General features: G+C 48.7%; 1 protein-coding gene across 2 annotated transcripts; it reads left to right on the top strand.

Moving 5' to 3' along the window:
• The first annotated feature begins 2,360 nt into the window (after positions 1-2,360).
• Positions 2,361-20,072, top strand: LOC132581591 (uncharacterized). 2 transcript variants are annotated; one of them, XM_060252910.1, is made up of 8 exons: positions 2,361-2,453; positions 6,136-6,389; positions 6,582-6,645; positions 8,082-8,209; positions 11,411-11,529; positions 14,568-14,703; positions 19,439-19,535; positions 19,679-20,072. In XM_060252910.1, exons 1-8 carry the CDS (start codon positions 2,384-2,386, stop codon positions 19,723-19,725), a joined length of 915 nt encoding a protein of 304 aa, XP_060108893.1. In that variant the 5' UTR covers positions 2,361-2,383; the 3' UTR covers positions 19,726-20,072. The 2 variants fall into 2 exon arrangements, with proteins under 2 accessions (XP_060108893.1, XP_060108894.1); XM_060252911.1 differs by having other exon boundaries at positions 2,368-2,453; positions 14,568-14,707; positions 19,679-19,795.
• The last annotated feature ends 42 nt before the right edge of the window (positions 20,073-20,114 follow it).

The raw sequence follows: 20,114 nt of genomic DNA, 5'->3' as shown, positions 1-20,114 counted from the left end.
CTGACTCAAGGCCATTCCAGCAGGTGCAAGTGCAGGAGTGGGGAATCAAACCTGGTTTTCCCAGATAAGAGTCCACACGCTTAACCACTACACCAAACTCCTTTGCATATTAGGCCACACACCCCTGATGGGGGCACACCTTGGGAGGGGACAGGGTTCGGGGAGAGGAAAAACCTCAGCGGGGCATAATGCCCTAGAGTCCACCCTCCAAAGCCGCTCTTTCCCCTAGGGCAGGGGTGGGCAACTTTTTTTCTGCCAAGGGCCATATGGATATTTATAACATTTGCAGGACAAAAAAAAATTATCAACTTAAAAAACAGTGCTCCGCCGAGGGAGAATGATTCAGGCCAGCAAAATTAATGCAAAGAATTGTTTTTCTATTTGAAGTCATGTGGGGAGAGCCTAATCTGGCACACACACACATACACACACCAGGCCCGCCACCCTAGGCAAATGTATAGGTCCAGGGCTTTTTTGTAGAAAAAGCCCAGCAGGAACTCAGTAGCATATTAGACCACATCTCCTAATATTAGCATATTAGGTCACACTCATTAGCATATTAGGCCACACCATCTGGGATAATCAAGTGCTAACTGAACGGTGACAGTAACTTTTCCAGGCCCCGCAGTAATTCCGGCCGGCCAGCCAGGCCCCAGGGAGGCGGCCGCACAGTACATCTGGGCTCTGTGAACCCTGCCTGGCCCTGGGGAGGCTGCTGCACAGCACAGCTGGGGCCCACGATCCTCACTGGTCAGCCAGGCCCCAGAGAGGCTGCCACATGCCTCGGTTTGGCCCAGCAATCCCCGAGTGACCTCGAGGGCCGTATATGGCCCTCAGGATGGAGGTTTCTCACCCCTGCTCTAGGGGAACTGATCTTTGCACTATGGGGAGCACTTGTAATTCCAGGTATACTCCAGGTCCCACCATGAAAATGGCAACCTCACTTGCCCCATGTCCAAATTTTCTTGCACAGAAAGACTCCTGCCTTGTTGCAAGTGTGTTTTTAAAACACACTCTCTGAAAAAAAGAATGCACACATACACAGATCCATCACCACTACACCATCTGACAGACATAGTGTCAAACAATAATGTTTACTGCCAGATTTAAATAGTGTCAAATTTAGAAATATTTTAACTGACTATTGATTGGTTTTAATGTGATTTTAATGTCATTATTGTATTGTTCACTTTTAAATGTTGTTAGCCGCCCTGAGCCTGCTTCGGCGGAGGAGGGCGGGATATAAATAAAATTTTACTTACTTACTTACTAAGTAAATATAATAAGTAATTCACTGTTATATAACATAAATTATACATACACGAATTACACACACACACACACACACACACACACGTGTTGCCACCTTAAGGCTGCCAACCCCAGTTTGGTAAATTCCTGGAGATTTGGGGGCACAGCCTGGGAAAGGACAGGGTTTGGGGAGAGGATTTTAAATATAAGATATAATGCAATACAGTCCGCCCTCCAAAGCAGCCATTTCCCCCAGAAGAACTGATTTGTACTTTGGAGATCCTCTGTAATTCCGGGAGGTCTCCAGGCCCCACCTGGAGGCTGGCAACTAGGGTTGCCAAGTCCAATTCAAGAAATATCTGGGGACTTAGTTTGGGGGTGAAGCCAGGAGAATTTGGGGGTGGAGCCAGGAGACATTGGGGGCGGAGCCAGGAGCAAGGGTGTGACAAGCATAATTGAACTCCAAGGGAGTTCTGGCCATCACATTTAAAGGGACAGCACACCTTTTAGAATGCCTTCCTTCCATAGAAAATAATGAAGGATAGGGGCACCTTCTTTTGGGGCTCACAGAATTGGACCCCCTGGTCCAATCCTTTTGAAACTTGGGAGGTATTTTGGGGAGAGGCACTAGATGCTATACAGAAAATTTGGCACCTCTACCTCAAAAAACAGCCCCCCCAGAGCCCCTGACACCCGCAGATCAATTCCCCATCATTCCCTATGGGAATCGTTCCTGGAGGTGCATAATGGCTGTGGGGGTGGAGCTTCCCCCGCCAGCCAGCTGGCTGGGGGAGGGGGGAAGCCTGTAAAACCAGGGGATCTCCCGCTGGGACCTGGGGATTGGGAAGCCTACTGGCAACCCAATCTCCCACAGATTCAAATAAGTAAATGCAAAAAGTAATTCAACACACACCCATTCAAATAAGTAATTCCCATATTCGGCACTGTTTTGGGTAAAATTCGCTTCGGCTGAACGGGACTTGCAGATTATTTTGCGTTTCATGTCATCTGCGTTTAAGACAGAAAAACATTTTAATCCCGACTGACGGACCCGTGGAGCCAATCAGCGCTATGCTTTCTACAGGAGCGACATGTGATTGGCTGGGAGGCGGGGCTTTCGAGCACGAGGATCATGGCGGCTCCCGGGTGGTCTGAGCGGGTCCGGGAATTGCTGCGGAGGATGGATTCTTTCCACGGAGCCGGTGCGGCTGCGGAAGGTGGAGGGACAAAGAGGTTTCCTAGGGAATTACCCCTCAAAGCAGGATTTGGCTGGCATAGAATGGGGGAGAGGGATTGGGTTGGCTGCCTCCAGGTGGGGCCTGGAGATCTCCCGGAATCACAGAGGATCTCTAAAGTATAACGATCAGTCCCTCTGGGGAAAATGGCTGCTTTGGAGGGCGGGCTCCATTGCATTATTTCTTGCTGAGGTCCCTCCAAGAGGGTTGCCATGTCCAATTCAAAAAATATCTGGGAACTTTGGGGGTGGAGCCAGGAGAAAGGGTGGGGCAAGCATCATTGAACTCCAAAGAGAGTTCTGGCCATCACATTTAAAGGGACCGCACACCTTTTAAATGCCTTCTCTCCTTTGGAAATAATGAAGGATAGAGTCACCTTCTTTTGGTGCTCATAGAATTAGACCCCCTGGTCCAAACTTTTTGAAACTTAGGGGGTGTTTTGAGGAGAGGTATTGGATGCTATGCTACAAATTTGGTGCCTCTCTCTCAAAAAACAGCCCTCCCCCCGAGCCGCAGATACCAACGGGTTAATTCTCCATTATACCCTATGGGAATCGGTCTCCATAGGGAATGATGGAGTGCCCAGCAATTTCCCTTCCCCCCCCCCGCTCTGCTTTCTGATGAGCCTGAAGTGGGGGAAGGGCCTCCAAACGGGGGGATCCCCTGCCCCCACCTGGGGATTGGCAACCCTATTCCCCAAGATCCACCCTCAAAGGTCCAGGAATTTGGGAGTTGGCAACCCCACAAAATCCCAGATAGGATCTTAGTTGCAGGATCTTACATTGCAGGTGCTGGGAAAGAATTAGAACTTTCTCCGCTGGAGATCTGGGAGCACCAGGAACAGCCTGAATAGCGGTCTAATTTGCTCTAAGACAGCTTCATCTATATTTATGAATGGGAAAGGCAGAAGGAATGAAGCGGATGAGTTATAATAGCAAGTTATTTTTGGTGTAGTGGTTAAGTGTGGACTCTTATCTGGGAGAACCGGGTGTGATTCCCCACTTGCAGCTGCTGGAATGGCGTTGGCTCAGCCATAGCTCTCGTAGGAGTTGTCCTTGAAAGGGCAGCTGCTGTGAGAGCCCTCTCAGCCCCACCCACCTCACAGGGTGTTTGTTGTGGGGGAGGAAGGTAAAGGAGATTGTGAGCCACTCTGAGTCTTTGATTCAGAGAGAAAAGAGGGATATAAATCTGCATTCTTCTTCTTAATGGTATAGCAGGTGGAGTATTGGGATAGGATCCAAGAGAGCCCCCATTCTGCCAGGAAAACTTGCTGGGTGATCTTGGGTGGCCGCTCCCTCTCTCTCAACCTAGCCTTCCTCACAGGGTTGTCGTTGGGATACAGTGGGAGAGGAGTGAGGAATGATGTTGTTAACTGCGCTGCGTCTCCTTTGCCGCCTTCATTGGTGCTCGTCCAATGTAGTCCTGCTTACAGTGAACTGAACTGAACGTGATTGAACTTTGCTAGCTTCAGTATTCAAAAATGCATGCTTTGTGAACCTTTGTGTGTGTACAGCCTGCTCTGGAAGTAGAAACGCTTTCATTTAAAGCTGCGTTTCTCACTTCTGGGTCCCAACCTTGGGTTTGAGCCATAGACCGGCCTTCCCTAATGGCTGTCCCTGCCGTTTCTGTTGCTCTTTTGCATTTTCAAACCCAGATCTGACACTAGAAGCAGAATCATCCGTTGTTATTTCTCCCCTGCATAGAACACGTTGATCAAATGAAATGTGTCCTGATAGTTATTAGAGTGAGTTTCTTAGACTCTTAAGGGAGATTAGCGGGAATAATAGAGACAGAAGGCCTGGTCAGAGGCTGGAATGTAACCTCTGTATGCAAAATGCTGCTTACTTGGGGTTCACAGTGCGGGACAGCTGCAATCTTCCTACGATGTTTGTTGGTTTCTCAGGAACATCTGGCCAGTCACTGTAGAACAGAGGTGACCAAACTGCACCTTGGGAGCCACTTGCGGCTCTTTCACACATATTGTGTGGCTCTTGAAGCCCCCACTGCCCCATCAGCCATCTTGGAGAAGGCATTTGTCTCTTTAAATCACTTCGCCAAGCCAGCCAGCAACTTGGAGAATGCATTTAAAGCTAAAGTTGCTTTCTTTCGACCACCCCCTCCTTCCTCCCATCTGCTTGCTCTCTTTCCACTTTGCCTTCCTTCCTTCCTTCCTTCTTTCCAGCCAGTTGGGTGTAGTGGTTAAGTGTGTGGACTCTTATCTGGGAGAACTGGGTTTGATTCCCCACTCCTCCACTTGCACCTTGGGTCAGCCATAGCTCTCTCACAAGAGTTGTCCTTGAAAGGGCAGCTGCTGTGAGAGTCCTCTCAGCCCCACCCACCTCACAGGGTGTCTGTTGTGGGGGAGGAAGATAAAGGAGATTGTGAGCCACTCTGAGACTCTTGAGTGGAGGGCGGAATATAAATCCAGTGTCGTTATCATCATCATCATCTTCTTCTTCTTCTCCTACCTACCAACCTACATCTGACGTTCATGTCTTGTGGCTCTCAAACATCTGATGTTTATTCTATGTGACTCTTACATTAAGCAAGCTTGGCCACACCTGCTGTTGAAAATGGAATGCTGAACTAGATGACTGCTAAGGTTATGGCTTTCCTAGGGCATCAGAAAACTTTTGGGCCAGCCCTGGAAAGGATACCATGCCAAATAAATTTGGATTTGTGGGTCACCATACCAAGAAACTTGAGAACTGCTGATTTAAAGTTCTGTTTTAAAATAAGACTTTTGGTAACTGCTGCAAGTCATGTTGTGATTGGAGAAATAACAGCCCCATAGAATCTAGTGGAGAAATTAGAGGTTGCATAGGGAATTTTTAGGCAAAGGCCACGTCTCATTGTTTTCGTTTCATGTTTAATACTTACGCTGTTCTTCACCTTTGGTTGGTTCCCATATTTCCCATATTTCCACCAATCAAATCCTGTGCATTATCTATGAGATGTCCCCACTCCATTGATTGTATTGATTTATTCCATGTAATCCACCTTGAATCCCAGTGAGAAAGGTAGACTGTAAACAATGTAAATAAATTTTTCAAAAATTGACTTCTGGCTTTTTTTATTTTGCCCTCGCAGATGACTTACAGTGACCCAATAGGACAGGGGTGACCCAACTCTTTCATACATATTGTGTGGCTCTCAAAGCCCGTTGGCCAGTGTGGAGAAGGCATTTGTCTCTTTAAATCACTGCGCCAAACCAGCCAGAGACTTGGAGAATGCATTTAAAATTAAAGTTGCTTTCTTTCCACCTCTCTTTCTTTCCTCCCCATCTATTTTCTTTCCTTCCTTCCTTCTTTGTGGCTCTCAAACACCTGATGTTTATTCTATACGGCTCTTACGTTAATCAAGTTTGGCAATAGGGTTTTCAAGGCAAGAGACATTCAGAGGTGGTTTGCCATTGCCTAGCAACCCTGGACTTCCCGGGTGGTTTCCCATCCAAGGTCTAATCAGGGCTGACCCTGCTTTGGTTCTGAGATCTGCCAAGATTAGGCTAGCCTCATAGAATAAACATCAGATGTTTGAGAGCCACAAGATATGACTGTCTGGTGTTTGAGAGAAGGAAGGAAGGACGGCTAGCTGTAGGTATGAAGATTATGCAATTTATAGGGACTGATACGGATCGTTGTCTTTCTAGGTTCTCCAAAGGCTCTGTGCCTGCCTTTCATGGTGGCCGGGCAGCATGTGGGCCACGTGCCACAGTCCGTGGCCCAGCGTCTCCGTCAGTATCCATCTGTTTTCTCAGTGTCTCAAGGCGACGAGGCCCCTGCTTGCTTGGAGCTGAACAAGCACCTGGCCTCCTTTGAGGAGAGAACAGCCGCTGTGCAAGGGGTTCTCAAGGATCTGAGGGAACAACAAGCGTTTCCCTGCCTGAAGGAGTGGAGAGAAGAGGTGAGGCCTTCGGACACCACAGCCAGGGTTTGTGTGTGGTCCCAAACATCCTTCCTTCCTTTCTTGAAAAGGAACTCAGGGAAGACCATTTGGGAAGGATACTGTTTAGAATTCCGGGCTCCAATTAGGAAGAGGGTGGAAGATTAGGAACCAGAGGAGCCCGTTAAACTTGAAAAATCATTTTTCTTTCAGCTCTACAATGTGATGCCTTACTTTTGTGACTCGCCTCTTTTTGGCATGGAGCGTGCTGCTGCCCGTGAGTCTGAATGGCTTTTAAAAAATGCCTTCATTTCTCTCTTTTTTTGTATTTGTGTGCGTTTGTGTATGATTGTGTGCTTGCACCTGGAAGTCATGTGGACCTCTGGTGACTGGCCCCTGGTGACTCAAGGAAGATCAGGCTCTTCAGCTTCGCTCAAGGGTGGCCAAACTTAATTAATGTAAGAGCCACATAGAATAAATGTCAGATGTTTGAGAGCCGCAAGTCATGAATGTTAGATGTTTGAGAGCCACAAGTTATGAATGTCAGGTGTAGGAAGGAGGGAGGGAGGGAGGAAGGAAGGAAGGAAGGCAGCACAACACAGCTGAATGTTGATGGATACAAATTGGTAAAGGCGTTCCATGAATAAAAATAAAAAAATAACTAAGAACTTAAGGAAGCCAGGAAATGTAGGCACTTAAAGTCTACTGTTCCAATATATATGACAAGACGATCCCTTGAGGAAGGATAGTACATCCACTAAACGAAATTGGACGAGTTCTGTTTTTTTGTCGGACTCATAATAAATCATTATGAATTCTGGATAGTAGCTACGTTGTTCACGGGGTGGTTTTGTAACTGCATTAGTGTATTGCTTATTCAAGGTGTTTTGGTGAATGCAGTTTGTATTACATATTGTTACTATTTTGTAAATGGAGAGAGTGTGTTTCTTTCTGTACCTCCGTGGTCCCGACCATTTCTGAGGCCTATGATTGAGGTCAGTGACAATTTTAAATCCAGCCGATTTCCTTCTCTTTTTTTTTTTGTTCCATCTCCGCCTCCCCCTCTTATTGCCAGAACATGAGGCACTATTTGTGCTCTCTTTATGGGCCATCTTATTGATGACTGATTGCTGCAGATTTTAGAGTTGTTTTAAATGCTTGTTAGAGGGTTTCGACCATGCTTGTTACCAGTACTCTCCCTAAGCTGTGGAGTCTTGTGAGCAAAAACTCTACTTCATGAGCTACTGGCAGGGCCTTTTTTTTGAGCAGGAACACACAGGAACACAATTCCGGCTGGCTTGGTGCCGGGGGGGCGTGGCCTAATTTGCAAATGAGTTCCTGCTGGGCTTTTTCTACAAGAAAACAAAAAGCCTTGGCTACTGGCATTTTCGTTGTAGCCACTGCATAAATTAGTTTGCTCTGGAGCTATCTTTCCTGAGCGAAGACAAAAGTGTGTGAGCTGGAGGCTAAAAAACTGTGAGCTAGCTCGCACTAACTCAGCTTAGAGGGAACTCTGCATGTCACTATCCGCCCTGAGCCCTGCTTTACAGGGGAGGGCGGGTTATAAATGTAAGATCTAACTAAATAAATCCATTGGCTCTCTGCATGTCGTACGATTGAAATTTCCAAATACTTTGTAAGCCTCTTTGAGCCTTGGCAAGAAAGCCGTGCAAAATGAAGTCAGCGAGTATTTCTTCCTCTTTCACCCGCCAGCACTGTTGGGAGTGAAGTGCTACGGCGCCCACCTGAACGGCTACACTTGGCGAAACGGAGAGCTGCTTATGTGGCTGGGCCGTCGCGCCCAGAACAAGCCCACTTACCCTGGCCTGTTGGACAACCTTGTAAGTGACAGAACTAGAGCTTTAGCTAATTCAGTGTGGAGGACCTGTTTTATGATAACACCATTCGCTTACGCAGAAAGGGAACCTGCTGGGCTTGAGGGGTCACCAATTGCCCTATTCCAGGGATCCCCAAACTCAGGAGTGCCAAACTTGCTTAGTGAAAGAATCATAGAATCGTAGCATCGGAAGGGACCTCCAGGGTCATCTAGTCCAACCCCCTGCACAGTGCAGGAAACTCACAGATACCTCCCCCTAAATTCACAGGATCCTCAGTGCTGTCCGATGGCCATCCAGCCTCTGTTTCAAAACCTCTAAGGAAGGAGAGACCATCACCTCCTGAGGAAGCCTGTTCCACTGAGGAACCGCTCTAACAGTCAGGAAGTTCTTCCTCATGTTGAGCTGGAAACGCTTTTGATTTAATTTCAACCCAATGGTTCTGGTCCTACCTTCTGGGACCACAGAAAACAATTCCACGCCCTCCTCTATATGGCAGCCCTTCGAGTACTCGAAGATGGTGAGCACGAGGCAACAGTGTGCAGTACTCAGGTGAAAATTTGCTCCCTGTATTAGTGGACTGGCTTCACTGTTGTGCCGAGCCTGGATAAAAGTGCACAGTTAATTACAATGCTTAGTGGAGAGCCCTGAGGAAGACAGTGTCCTCAAGTCTAAACTCTCCCCAGGGTGTTTTTGAGGATGACTGTACTCCATGAACATCACCGTAAGAGGAAGAGCACAATACTCATAGGATCGTAGAGTTGGAAGGGATCTCCAGGGTCATCTAGTCCAACCCCCTGCACAATGCAGGAAACTCACAGATACCTCCCCCTAAATTCACAGGATCCTCAGTGCTGTCAGATGGCCATCTAGCCTCTGTTTAAAAACCTAAGGAAGGAGAACCCACCACCTCCCGAGGAAGCCTGTTCCACTGAGGAACCACTCTAACGGTCAGGAAGTTCTTCCTAATGTTAAGCTGGAAACTCTCTTGATTTAATTTCAACCCAATGGTTCTGGTCCTACCTTCTGGGGACACAGAAAACAATTCCACACCATCCTCTATATGACAGCCTTTCAAGTACTTGGTGATCGTATCACCTCTCAGCCACCTGCTCTCCAGTCTAAACATGCCCAGCTCCTTCATCCTTTCTTCATAAGACTTGGTCTCCAGACATCTCACCATCTTCGTCGCCCTCCTCTGGACCCGTTCCAGCTTGTCTTTATCCACATAGAAGAAACATCAGAGGTTTGAGAGCCGGAGGGAGGGAGGGAAGGAGGAAGGAGCTATTATCTTTCAAGTACATTTGTCACTTGGAATGATTTTATGAGGCTTCATTTGGGCCGCCTGCAAGGTTTTTATATGCTTTTGTTATAAACACCTGTACTTTATTGATGTTTTTAACCTTTAACCCCTAAGCATTCTAAACTTCCTTTTGAGGCTTTTGCTTCCCTGGCCAAAGAGGCCTGGAGAAAATGGCTTCCTGGCCCCCAAGTGGCGATCAGCATTTCCCTGGGCATGTAAGAAAGAAAGGACAGGACAGGACAGGACTAACAGCTGCCTTAGTGTGTTTATACAGAAGACAAGAACACTTCAGCTCTGAGTCCCCCCCCCCCCCCCAGCATTGAGAAAGGCGGCTTTCCTCTCCTATGCAGCCGTTAAAGCCATAGAGTAAACTGGGAAATGCTTCATGTATTCTTTGTGCCAACTGACGATACTTTGGAGTCTGGATGCCCTGTTCTGACTGACAAAAGGAGAGACTGTGGAGCAGCAGCTCTCACTAGGTTAGGGACAGAGTAGGAGTCCAGTAGCACCTTTAAGACCAACAAAGTGTTATTCAGAATGGAAGCTTTCGTATGTTGTCTGTTAATTGCTCTGTTGCTTGGAAGTCTGGGTTAAGCAGACTTGCAGGCAATAGGGCAATTAACAGACAACATTTGTTGCCTCGTCCTCCTGTTCGGACATGGAACTGTTTTATTGGTTTCCCACGCAAATGCTATTCAGACCAAGCCTTGTTTAAATTTGTTAATACCACTATTTTGCGATTGGATTCTTTATAAAGGTAAAGGTGATCCCCTGTGCAAGCACCAGTCGTTACCGACGTTCACAACGCTTTCATGGCAGACTTTTTATGGGGTGGCTTGCTATTGCCTTACCCAGTCATTGACACTTCCCCCCCCCAGCAAACTGGGTCCTCATTTTACTGACCTCAGAAGGATGGGAGGCTGACTCAACCTTGAGCCAACTACTTGAATCCAGCTTCCGCCGGGATTGAAGTCAGGTCCTGAGCAGAGCTCTGCACCATGGGGCTCTTTGGATTCTTTACCACTGCCCACCAGCTATATGTAGCTCTGCTCACTGTACCCCATTCCACTGTCTGATGAAATATGCATGCGTACAAAAGCTTAAAAAGGTAAAAGGTAGTCCCCTGTGCAAGCACCAGTCGTTTCCGACTCTGGGGTGACGTCATATCATGACGTTTTCATGGCAGACTTTTTACGGGGTGGTCCGCCATTGCCTTCCCCAGTTATCTACACTTTCCCTCCAGCGAGCTGGGTGCTCATTTTACTGACCTCAAAAGGATGGAAGGCTGAGTCAACCTTGAACCGGCTACCTGAACCCAGCTTCTGCTGGGATCGAACTCAGGTCATGAGCAGAGCTTGAACTGCAGTACTGCAGCTTACCGCTCTGCACCACGGGGCTCTTTGGATTCTTTATACCTCTTTGCGTTCTTAGCCACTGCCCACCAGCTATATGCAGCTCTGCTCACAGTACCCCATTCCATTGTACATGTGAACATACGAAGCTGCCTCATATTGACTCAGACCCTTAGTCCATCAAAGTCAGTATCGTCTACTCAGACTGGCAGCAGCTCTCCAGGGTCTCAAGCTGAGGTTTTTCCACGCCTACTTGCCTGGACCCTTTTTGGTTGGAGATGCCAGGGATTGAACTTGGGACCTTCTGCTTCCCAAGCAGATGCTCTACCACTGAGCCACCGTCCCTCCCTAAGCTACTGACTGATGAAGCATGCATGCATATGAAAGCTTCCATTCTGAATAAAACTTTGTTGATCTTAAAGGTGCTCCTTGACTCCTACTTCGTTCCGTTGCTTCAGACCAACAAGGCTGCCCACCTGGCTAGGGACAGTGGCAGGACGCAAGTTTGGGGATGATAGATTGCAAGAATCTCATTCGTTTTCCTTCCCGTAGGTCGCTGGCGGGGTCGCATCAGGGCTGGGGGTCAGAGACACACTGGTGAAGGAATGCCAGGAAGAAGCTTGCATACCTGCCTCCCTCGCCGCCCAAGCTAAGCCTGTGGGGACCATCGCGTAAGATCATCAGACTTGGGAGACGGTAACGTGCGGCTGCATAGCTGGAAGCGCACATTTGACAGCTAGGAAGGGCTTTGCTCTCGGGCTAACAGAGGCAAAGCAAACTGCCAGCTGTCAGGGGATATGTCTAAAAAAGGCTATTTATATTTTGTGTAGGTGCAAGTTCATTGCACCGTTCCAGAAACCTGTATTTTGCTGAGGACTTTGGTAAAGAAAACCATTTTCTGACTTTTCCCAGCGCACAGAAAAGTCTGAAGCCTTGAAATTAAAAGCGCAGAATGATTTTTGCGCAGTTACGTATCAACAGGGCTTTTTTTTGTAGCAGAAACTCCTCTGCATATTAGGCCACACACCCCAGTATAGCCAGTCCTCCAAGAGCTTACAGTAGGAGAGCCAGTTTGGTGTAGTGGTTAAGTGCATGGTCTCTTATCTGGGAAAACCGGGTTTGATTCCCCATCCCTGCAGCTGCTGGAATGGCCTTGGGTCAGCCATAGCTCTCGTAGAGGTTGTCCTTGAAAGGGAGGCTGCTGTGAGAGCTCTCTCAGCCCCACCCACCTCACAAGGTGTCTGTTGTGGGTGGGGGGAGAAAGTAAAAGAGATTGTGACTGCTCTGAGGCTCTAAGATTCAGAGTATAAGATGGGATATACATACAATATCTTCTTCTAGGCCCTGTAAGTTCCAGGAAGATTGGCTACATCAGCAGGGTGTGTGGCCTAATATGCAAAGGAGTTCCTGCTACAAAAAAAAAAGCCCTGCACAATAGGGATCAGTGTTCTAAGGGCAGCCCCATGGATGCTCCTTCCTGTTTCCGTGGCCTTCTATACCCAGTTTGCTGTGTCCATTGTTACTAGGAGAGCCAGTTTGGTGCAGTGGTTAAGTGCGCGGACTCTTATCTGGGAGAACCGGGTTTGATTCCCCACTCTTCCACTTGCAACTGCTGGAATGGCCTTGGGTCAGCCATAGCTCTCATAGGAGTTGTCCTTGAAAGGGCAGATGCTGTTAGAGGTCTCTCAGCCCCACCTACCTCACAGGGTATCTGTTGTGGGGGGGGGGGAAGGTAAAGGAGATTTTGACCGCTCTGAGATTCAGGGTATAGGGCGGGACATAAATCAAATTTCTTCTACTACTAGTTCCCCTCTTGCTGTGCTGCAAACAGAGGCAGACTAACTGAAAAGCTGAATCACATACATAAAGCTGTGAAAGCGTGGGAGGGAGGATCACTGAATATGGAAGCTACGATTGCTTTCATGCAGCAAATAGCTTGAGCACAGTCATGTCCATAGCAGCCTTGCTGGATCAGGCCAGTGATTCATCTAGTCCAGCATCCCCTCCCACAAAGTGGGCAGCCGTTCCTCAGAAGGTCCAACAAGCCATAGAGGCCAAGACCTTCCCCTGATGTTGCCTCCACTGGGATCCAGAGGTTTAGTGTCCCTGAATGTGGAAGATCCCTTTAGTCACTGTGGCTGGATGTTCAGAAGCATGTAAGCTCTAACTCCGGGGTGTCAAACTCATTTGTTATGAGGGCCGCATCTGACATAAATGAGACCTTGTTGGGCTGGGCCAGGCCATGTGTGTACCTATTTAAGATTAGGTAGCAGAGATATAGATTTTATAAAGGACACAAACACAAATACACATTGTTAAAAAAATTAAAACATGCTTAAAACATTAGCACTCATTGGTCTTAAAGGTGCTTTCTTTGTATTTCTCCCATGGGATCCAGGGAACTGGGCAAAGGAAGCTCTGGCTCTTTCCTCCCTTCCCCAGGGGCCTGGGGGGGCACCTCAGCCGATAGAAGGAAGAGAGACTTGGCTCAGTAGCTCTGCTGTGTGATTGAGAGAGCCTGGCAAAGCATGCTATTCCTCCCTCCTTCCTCCTCAAGGGAGGAGCCTCAGCCAATGCAGAAAATAGAGGTTTTGCTCTGTAGCTCCTGTGCAATTGAGCGAGCCTGGCAAAGCAAGCTGTTATGCAGAAGGAAGTGAGAGGGAGAAGGAAGCAGATGACAGCCGGTTTCTTGGGGGCCTGATAGGAGCCATCCAGGGCCCTGATTCGGCCCCCAAACTGCATGTTTGACACCCCTGCTCTAGCTGCTGCATCTAGACACCTTTCTGATTTCACAAAGAGAGGTCTGAGACAGAGAGATGGTTTGTGGCTGGGAAACGGGGTGTCCCCTCTGAGCATTCAGAATCAGGATAAGATAGAGCCTAGACCTAGACCAGGGGTGGCCAAACTTGTTTAATGTAAGAGCCACATAGAATAAATGTCAGATCTTTGAGAGCTGCAAGACATGAACATCAGACGTTTGAGTGTTGGAAGGAAGGCAGGCAGACAAATAAGAACATAGAGAAGCCCTGCTGGAATAGGCCAGTGGCCCATCCAGTCCAACACTGTCGCACCATGGCCAAAAAGATCAGGTGCCATCAGGAGGTGCACCAGTGGGGCCAGGACACTAGAAGAAGATGAAGAAGATATTGGATTTATATCCCGCCCTCCACTCCGAAGAGTCTCAGAGCGGCTCACAATCTCCTTTACCTTCCTCCCCCACAACAGACACCCTGTGAGGTCAGTGGGGCTGAGAGAGCTCTGACAGAAGCTGCCCTTTCAAGGACAACCTCTGTCAGAGCTATGACTGACCCAAGACCATTCCAGCAGCTGTGTGGAGGAGTGGGGAATCAAACCCGGTTCTCCCAGATAAAAGTCCGCACATTTAACCACTACACCAAACTGGCTCTCCAACACCCCCCCTCTGTTGCCCCTCCCCTCCAGGCACCAAGAATACAGAGCATCACTTGCCCCAGACAGAGAAAGACAAATGCCTTTTCCAAGACAGCCAACAGGGTAGTGCGGGCTTCAAGAGCCACACAATGTGTGAAAGAGCCACATGTGGCTCCTGAGCCAATCTGGCCACCCCTGTCCTAGAGTAACCTCAGAACATTGTCTAAACAGTTTCCCCTGCTTGTTGTAGTCTGTTTCTCCAAGCAGGACCTTGCTTGTATGTGCTACTAAAACTTTCCTTTGCCTGCTCTCGCCCCAGTTACACCTACGTGGGTGATCAAGGGGAGATCTATCCTGAATGCCAATTTGTATTTGACCTTGAGCTGCCCGAAGACTTTGTGCCTCAGGTGGGGGATGGAGAGGTACAGGAGTTCTATCTCTGGCCACTTCACAAGGTTGGTAACTGAAATTTATATATATTTGTAAGGTCACTTTGGTGTAGTGGAGGGGAGTACAACAAAGATCCAATACTTCGTTGTGCAGCCCTCCTGGGTCAGATCAGTGGTCCCATCTAGTCCAGCATCCTGCCTCACACAGTGGCCAACCAGTTCCTCTGGAGGGCCAACAACAGGGCAGAGAGACTGAGGCCTTCATAAAAACATCAGAAGAGCCCTGCTGGATCAGACCAGTGGTCTATCTAGTCCAGCATCCTGCCTCACAGTGGCCAACCAGTCCCTCTGGAGGGCCAATGACAGGGCAGAAAGGCCGAGGCCTTCCTAAGAACATCAGAAGAGCCCTGCTGGATCAGACCAGTGGTCTATCTAGTCCAGCATCCTGCCTCAAAGTGGCCAACCAGTTCCTCTGGAGGGCCAATGACAGGGCAGAAAGGCCGAGGCCTTCCTAAGAACATCAGAAGAGCCCTGCTGGATCAGATCAGTGGTTCATCTAATCCAGTAGCTTGTCACAAACACTGGCCAGCCAGTTCCTCTGGAGAGCCAACAACAGGGCAGAGAGACCGAGGCCTTCCTAAGAACATCAGAAGAGCCCTGCAGATCAGACCAGTGAGGTTCCATCTGGTTCAGCATTCTGTCTCACACAGCGGCCAACCAGTTCTTTTGTTGGAGGCCCAACAACGGGGCATAGAGGCCAAGGTCTTCCCCTGATGTTGCCTCCTGGCTGTGGGATTCAGAGGCTTAGTGCCTCTGATTGTGAAGGTTCCTCTCAGTCACCACAACTAGTAATCATGGACAGATCTATCCCTCCATGAATCTGTCTAATCCTCTTTTAAATTGGCTGAGCCCTTTGGCCGTACTCATAAGGCAATGAGACTATACCTCTCCTAGATAAGTGTCATCTTCCCCATGTTTATAAGGCTGGATAGAGACAGTCTGGTTGTCCAGCGAAGAGTATTTCAGGCAGGGGAAAGTAGAAAAAAACGCATTCCCTGGGGGAGCAGCTTGGCCCTTCCTCTGCAGTGATTTGATGGCTGCTCCAAATTTGTAGGCAGCCTCTTGGAAAAAAGACAGGGAGGATTTTACATTCCCTGGAGGGCTCCCGGAGCAACCTGAAGATGGGCGGATGGGAAAGCCTGTCGGAGGGAAATAAAGCACTGCTCTTAAAACACCTTGAAAGCGTTTTGTTTTGAAAGCGTTGTTGCCCACCTCAGGGCTTCAAGTTCTGTGAAAGAAAGGCAGGCCTAGAAGTCTTGTAAATGTTTTTTAAAAAGCAAATTCCTGCTTGAGGCAATAGCCAGATTCCTCCGGTGGGCGTCAGTAGCAGTCACGGTCTTGCTTTGTTTAACCCAGGGGTCCCCAGCGTGGTGCCCAAGGGTGCTGTGGCCCTCACTGAAGCCTTTCCTCGCACCCGTGGTGTTTTTCGACAGTGGGTGTGGCCAGGTGGGGCTGCTGTGCAGCAGGGCTTCTCACTGGCCCCTGGCGATCCGGCCGGCTGTGCAAATGAAAACAATGTTTTGGTGGTAGCCGTCATCAGTGTTGGCTTTATTCTTGCTTCTCTTTCCCAAGACATTTTTAAAAAATTACTCTTATTTTCTGCACCTGGACTTCCTTTATGTGTAGTGCCACCACTGCTCCAGTTTGGTGCAGTGGTTAAGTGTGCGGACTTTTATCTGGGAGAACCGGGTTCGATTCCCCACTCCTTCACTTGCAGCTGCTGGAATGGCCGTGGGTCAGCCATAGCTCTCGTGGAAGTATTGCAGATTTATACCCCGCCCTTCTTTCTGAATCAGAGACTCAGAGCGGCTTACAATCTCCTATATCTTCTCCCCACCTCAACAGACACCCTGTGAGGTGGGTGGGGCTGAGGATTCTCACAGCAGTTGCCCTTTCAAGGACAACCTCTGCCAGAGCTATGGCTGACCCAAGGCCATCCCAGCACCTGCAAGTGGAGGAGTGGGGAATCAAACCCATTTCTCCCAGATAAGAGTCCACGCACTTAATCACTACACCAAACTGGCTCTCCTTGAAAGTTGTCCTTGAACGGGCAGCTACTGTGAGAGCCCTCTCAGCCCCATCCACCTCACAGGGTGTCTGTTGTGGGGGGGGGATATCTGGGAGATTGTAAGCCGCTCTGACTCAGAGAGAAGGGCGGGATATAAATCTGTGGTTATAGAATCAGAGTTGGAAGGGACCTCCAGGGTCATCTAGTCCAACCCCCTTCTTCTCCTGGTGTCCATTTTGTGGTCGCGCCCATCACCTTGTATCAGGATTGCAACGGGACCCATGAGCAAAAAAGGGGGGGGGGGTTGGGGACCCAGGTTTAATCCACAGGCTGCCTTTTGAGGATTACCGAGTTTGAACTCCAGACCAGATGGATGCTTTTTACCTTTTAAGTTCCCAGTGCCCTGGATATTAGGCAGTTTGTTTCACTAAGGGGCAAATATTCAGCCATGGAAACAGATCGAGATGAGTAGACGTGTTAAGTCTGTCTGTAGCACAGAAAAGAGCAAGAGTCCAGGAGCACCTTAAAGCCTAACAAAATTTGTGGAAGGGGAGGAGCTTCTGAAGAAGCGAGTGGTGACCAGCGTTCCCTCTAAGCTGAGTTCGTGAGCTAGCTCACAGGTTTCTTTAGCCTCCAGCACAAACTAATGGATGCAGCAGCTCACAGCTTTAATGCCAGTAGCTCACAAAGTGGGACTTTTGCTCACAAGACTCTGCAGCCTAGAGGAAAAGAGTTATGCCAATAAAGGTTTCTGAAATCTGGACTCATGAAAGGTCATCCCCCGCTGGAAGTTCTGTTTGTCTTTAAGGTGCTTCTGGACTCTTAGCTCTTTTCTACACCCAGGGTATTTCCTATCTATCCTCAAACAAAGGCTGTGGTCAGGATCCGCCAGTGATTTTTGTCCATCGAGTGTGATTTCCTCACCTGCCTCTCACCGTAGCTTAAAATGCTACTCCTGGTAGGACAGGGAGCCCCCAGAAATATCATGAGAATCTGAAGTCTGTAAGCACCAAGGGGGGGAAATTGGTGAAACACACCAGGGGAGGGGAGGGGAGAGGAAATCAGGCCATATAATGTTTGCTGCTCCCTGTAGAGTAAATAATGTTATGCAACCTGGCTTCCGTTCACTCCTTACCTACTGCATCATTTAAGTTAATCATCACTGAAACAGTTTTGTGGAGTGGTTACGAGCGGCAGACTCTGTCTGGAGGACCGGGTTTGATTCCCCACTCCTCCACCTGCAGCCTGCTAGGTGACCTTGGGTCAGTCACCGTTCTCAGAGCTCTCTCAGCCCCACCTGCCTCACAGGGTGTCTGCTGTGGGCAGAGGAAGGGAAAGGAGATTGTAAGGCACTCTGAATGAAGGACGGGGTATAAACCCAACTCTTCTCCTTCCTGCATCCCTGAAGGCCAAGGTGCAATTTCACAGTGGCATGACCCAGTCGAACACAGGACACGAGTCAAGTGTTGTCACCAGAGGGGAATTCTAGCAGCTTCTTTGCATATTAGGCCACACCTCCTGATGTAGCCAATCCTCCCAAGAGCTTACAAGACTCTTTTTTGTAAGCTCTTGGAGGATTGGCTACATCAGGGGTGTGGCCTAATATGCAAAGGAGGTCCCGCTAGAATTCCATCCCTGATTGTCACCATCGTTAGCTTGAAACATACTCCCTCCACCCCTTTAACATTCAGTTTGGGTAGAGTTCTGGAGCATGGAGAAGCAAGCATGCTAAGGATACTGCAGACTGGTTTTTTGTTATTTCTGCAACCTCTGACCAAATAAAACAGCGCAATTGCATGCAAGCCTTCACTTCTCCAGAACTCTTCGCAAGTGGTGTGGCGTGGCAGTGAACATGCCACATCCAGTACTCCCTGTAAGCTGTGAAGTCTTATGAGCAAAAATTCTTCTTCATGAGCTACTGGCATTAAAGTTGAGAGCTACTGAATAAATTACCTTGCTCTGGGGCCATTTTTCCTGAGCTAAGGCAAAAATATGTGAGTTGGAGTAAAAAACTGTGAGCTAACTTGAGAACATAAAGAGAAACCATGTTGGATCAGGCCAATGGCCCATCCAGTCCAACACTCTTGTGCCACACAGTGGCCAAAAAACTCAGGTGCCATCAGGAGGTCCATCAGTGGGGCCAGGACACTAGAAACCTGCCCACTGTTGCCTCCCCGCCCCCCAAGCACCAAGCATACAGAGCATCACTGCCCCAGAGTTCCAACAATACGCTGTGGCTAATAGCCACTGATGGACCTCTGCTCCATATGTTTACCCATTTCCCTCTTCAAGCTGTCTATGCTTGTAGCCACCGCCACCTCCTGTGGCAGTGAATTCCATGTGTTTATCACCCTTTGGGTGAAGTACTTCTTTTTATCTGTTCTAACCCGACTAACTTGGCATAGAGGGAACACTGAAGAATTGCAGATTTATACCCCTCCCTTCTCTCTGAATCAGAGACTCAGAGCGGCTTACAATCTCCTATATCTTCTTCCCCACCACAACAGACACCCTGTGAGGTGGGTGGGGCAGAGAGGGCTCTCACAGCAGCTGCCCTTTCAAGGACAACCTCTGCCAGAGCTGTGGCTGACCCAAGGCCATTCCAGCAGGTGAAAGTGGAGGAGGCGGGGATCAAACCCGGTTCTCCCAGATAAGAATCCACGCACTTAACCACTACATCAAACTGGCTCTCCACTACATCAAGCTGAGCTGTGTGATTTCTTCCTGCTATAGGTGAAAGAGGCCATTGGCTCGCCAGACTTCAAGCCCAACTGTGCCATGGTGGCTCTCGATTTCCTGATCAGGCACGGTTACATCCACCCTGATGAAGGTAGGCAGGGCTCGGACCTCCAAACATCTGTCACTACCCCTTAGATGGAAAGAAGAAATAATGAACGTTTGAGTGTATTGGAGGGTGTTCCCATTGACAGTGTAGACAGGCTACAACTTTCTGCTTTCTCACTTTCTTTCCAGAACCTCATTATGTAGAGATGGTGGAAGGGCTGCACCGGACACTCTAGAACTCCATAGTGGCCTGCCTGTCAGGTGGACAACGAACTCTTCCATGCCGACCCAAGCATGACTGAATGCCATGGTGAAGCTGCTGCCGCCACAGAGAGATCCCCGAAAGCCAGGGCTTACGACAGGCTCCAGTGTGATTCAACAAACGTGTTTCCTGCTTCTTGCCAGGACCAGTTGCACAAGAAATTACACTGCCGCACCACACGGGTGCATTTCCGAACTCTGTGTGCGAGCAGCGTGCCTAAGAGTGAAATGCCAAATTCTTCGCTTTGTCTCAAAAATGGACGTCACACCTAACTCTAGTGTCCATTTCAACATTTAATTAAAAAAAGAAACTCCACCAAAAGGACCATTTTGGAAAGGACACTGTGCATCTGTGGGACTGGGG

Source organism: Heteronotia binoei, chromosome 13 (assembly GCF_032191835.1).
Source record: "Heteronotia binoei isolate CCM8104 ecotype False Entrance Well chromosome 13, APGP_CSIRO_Hbin_v1, whole genome shotgun sequence".
In the NCBI taxonomy this organism is placed as follows: Eukaryota; Metazoa; Chordata; class Lepidosauria; order Squamata; family Gekkonidae; genus Heteronotia; species Heteronotia binoei.
The sequence above is the reverse complement of the archived record's forward strand: the minus strand, read 5'-3'. Positions and strand labels throughout refer to the sequence as shown.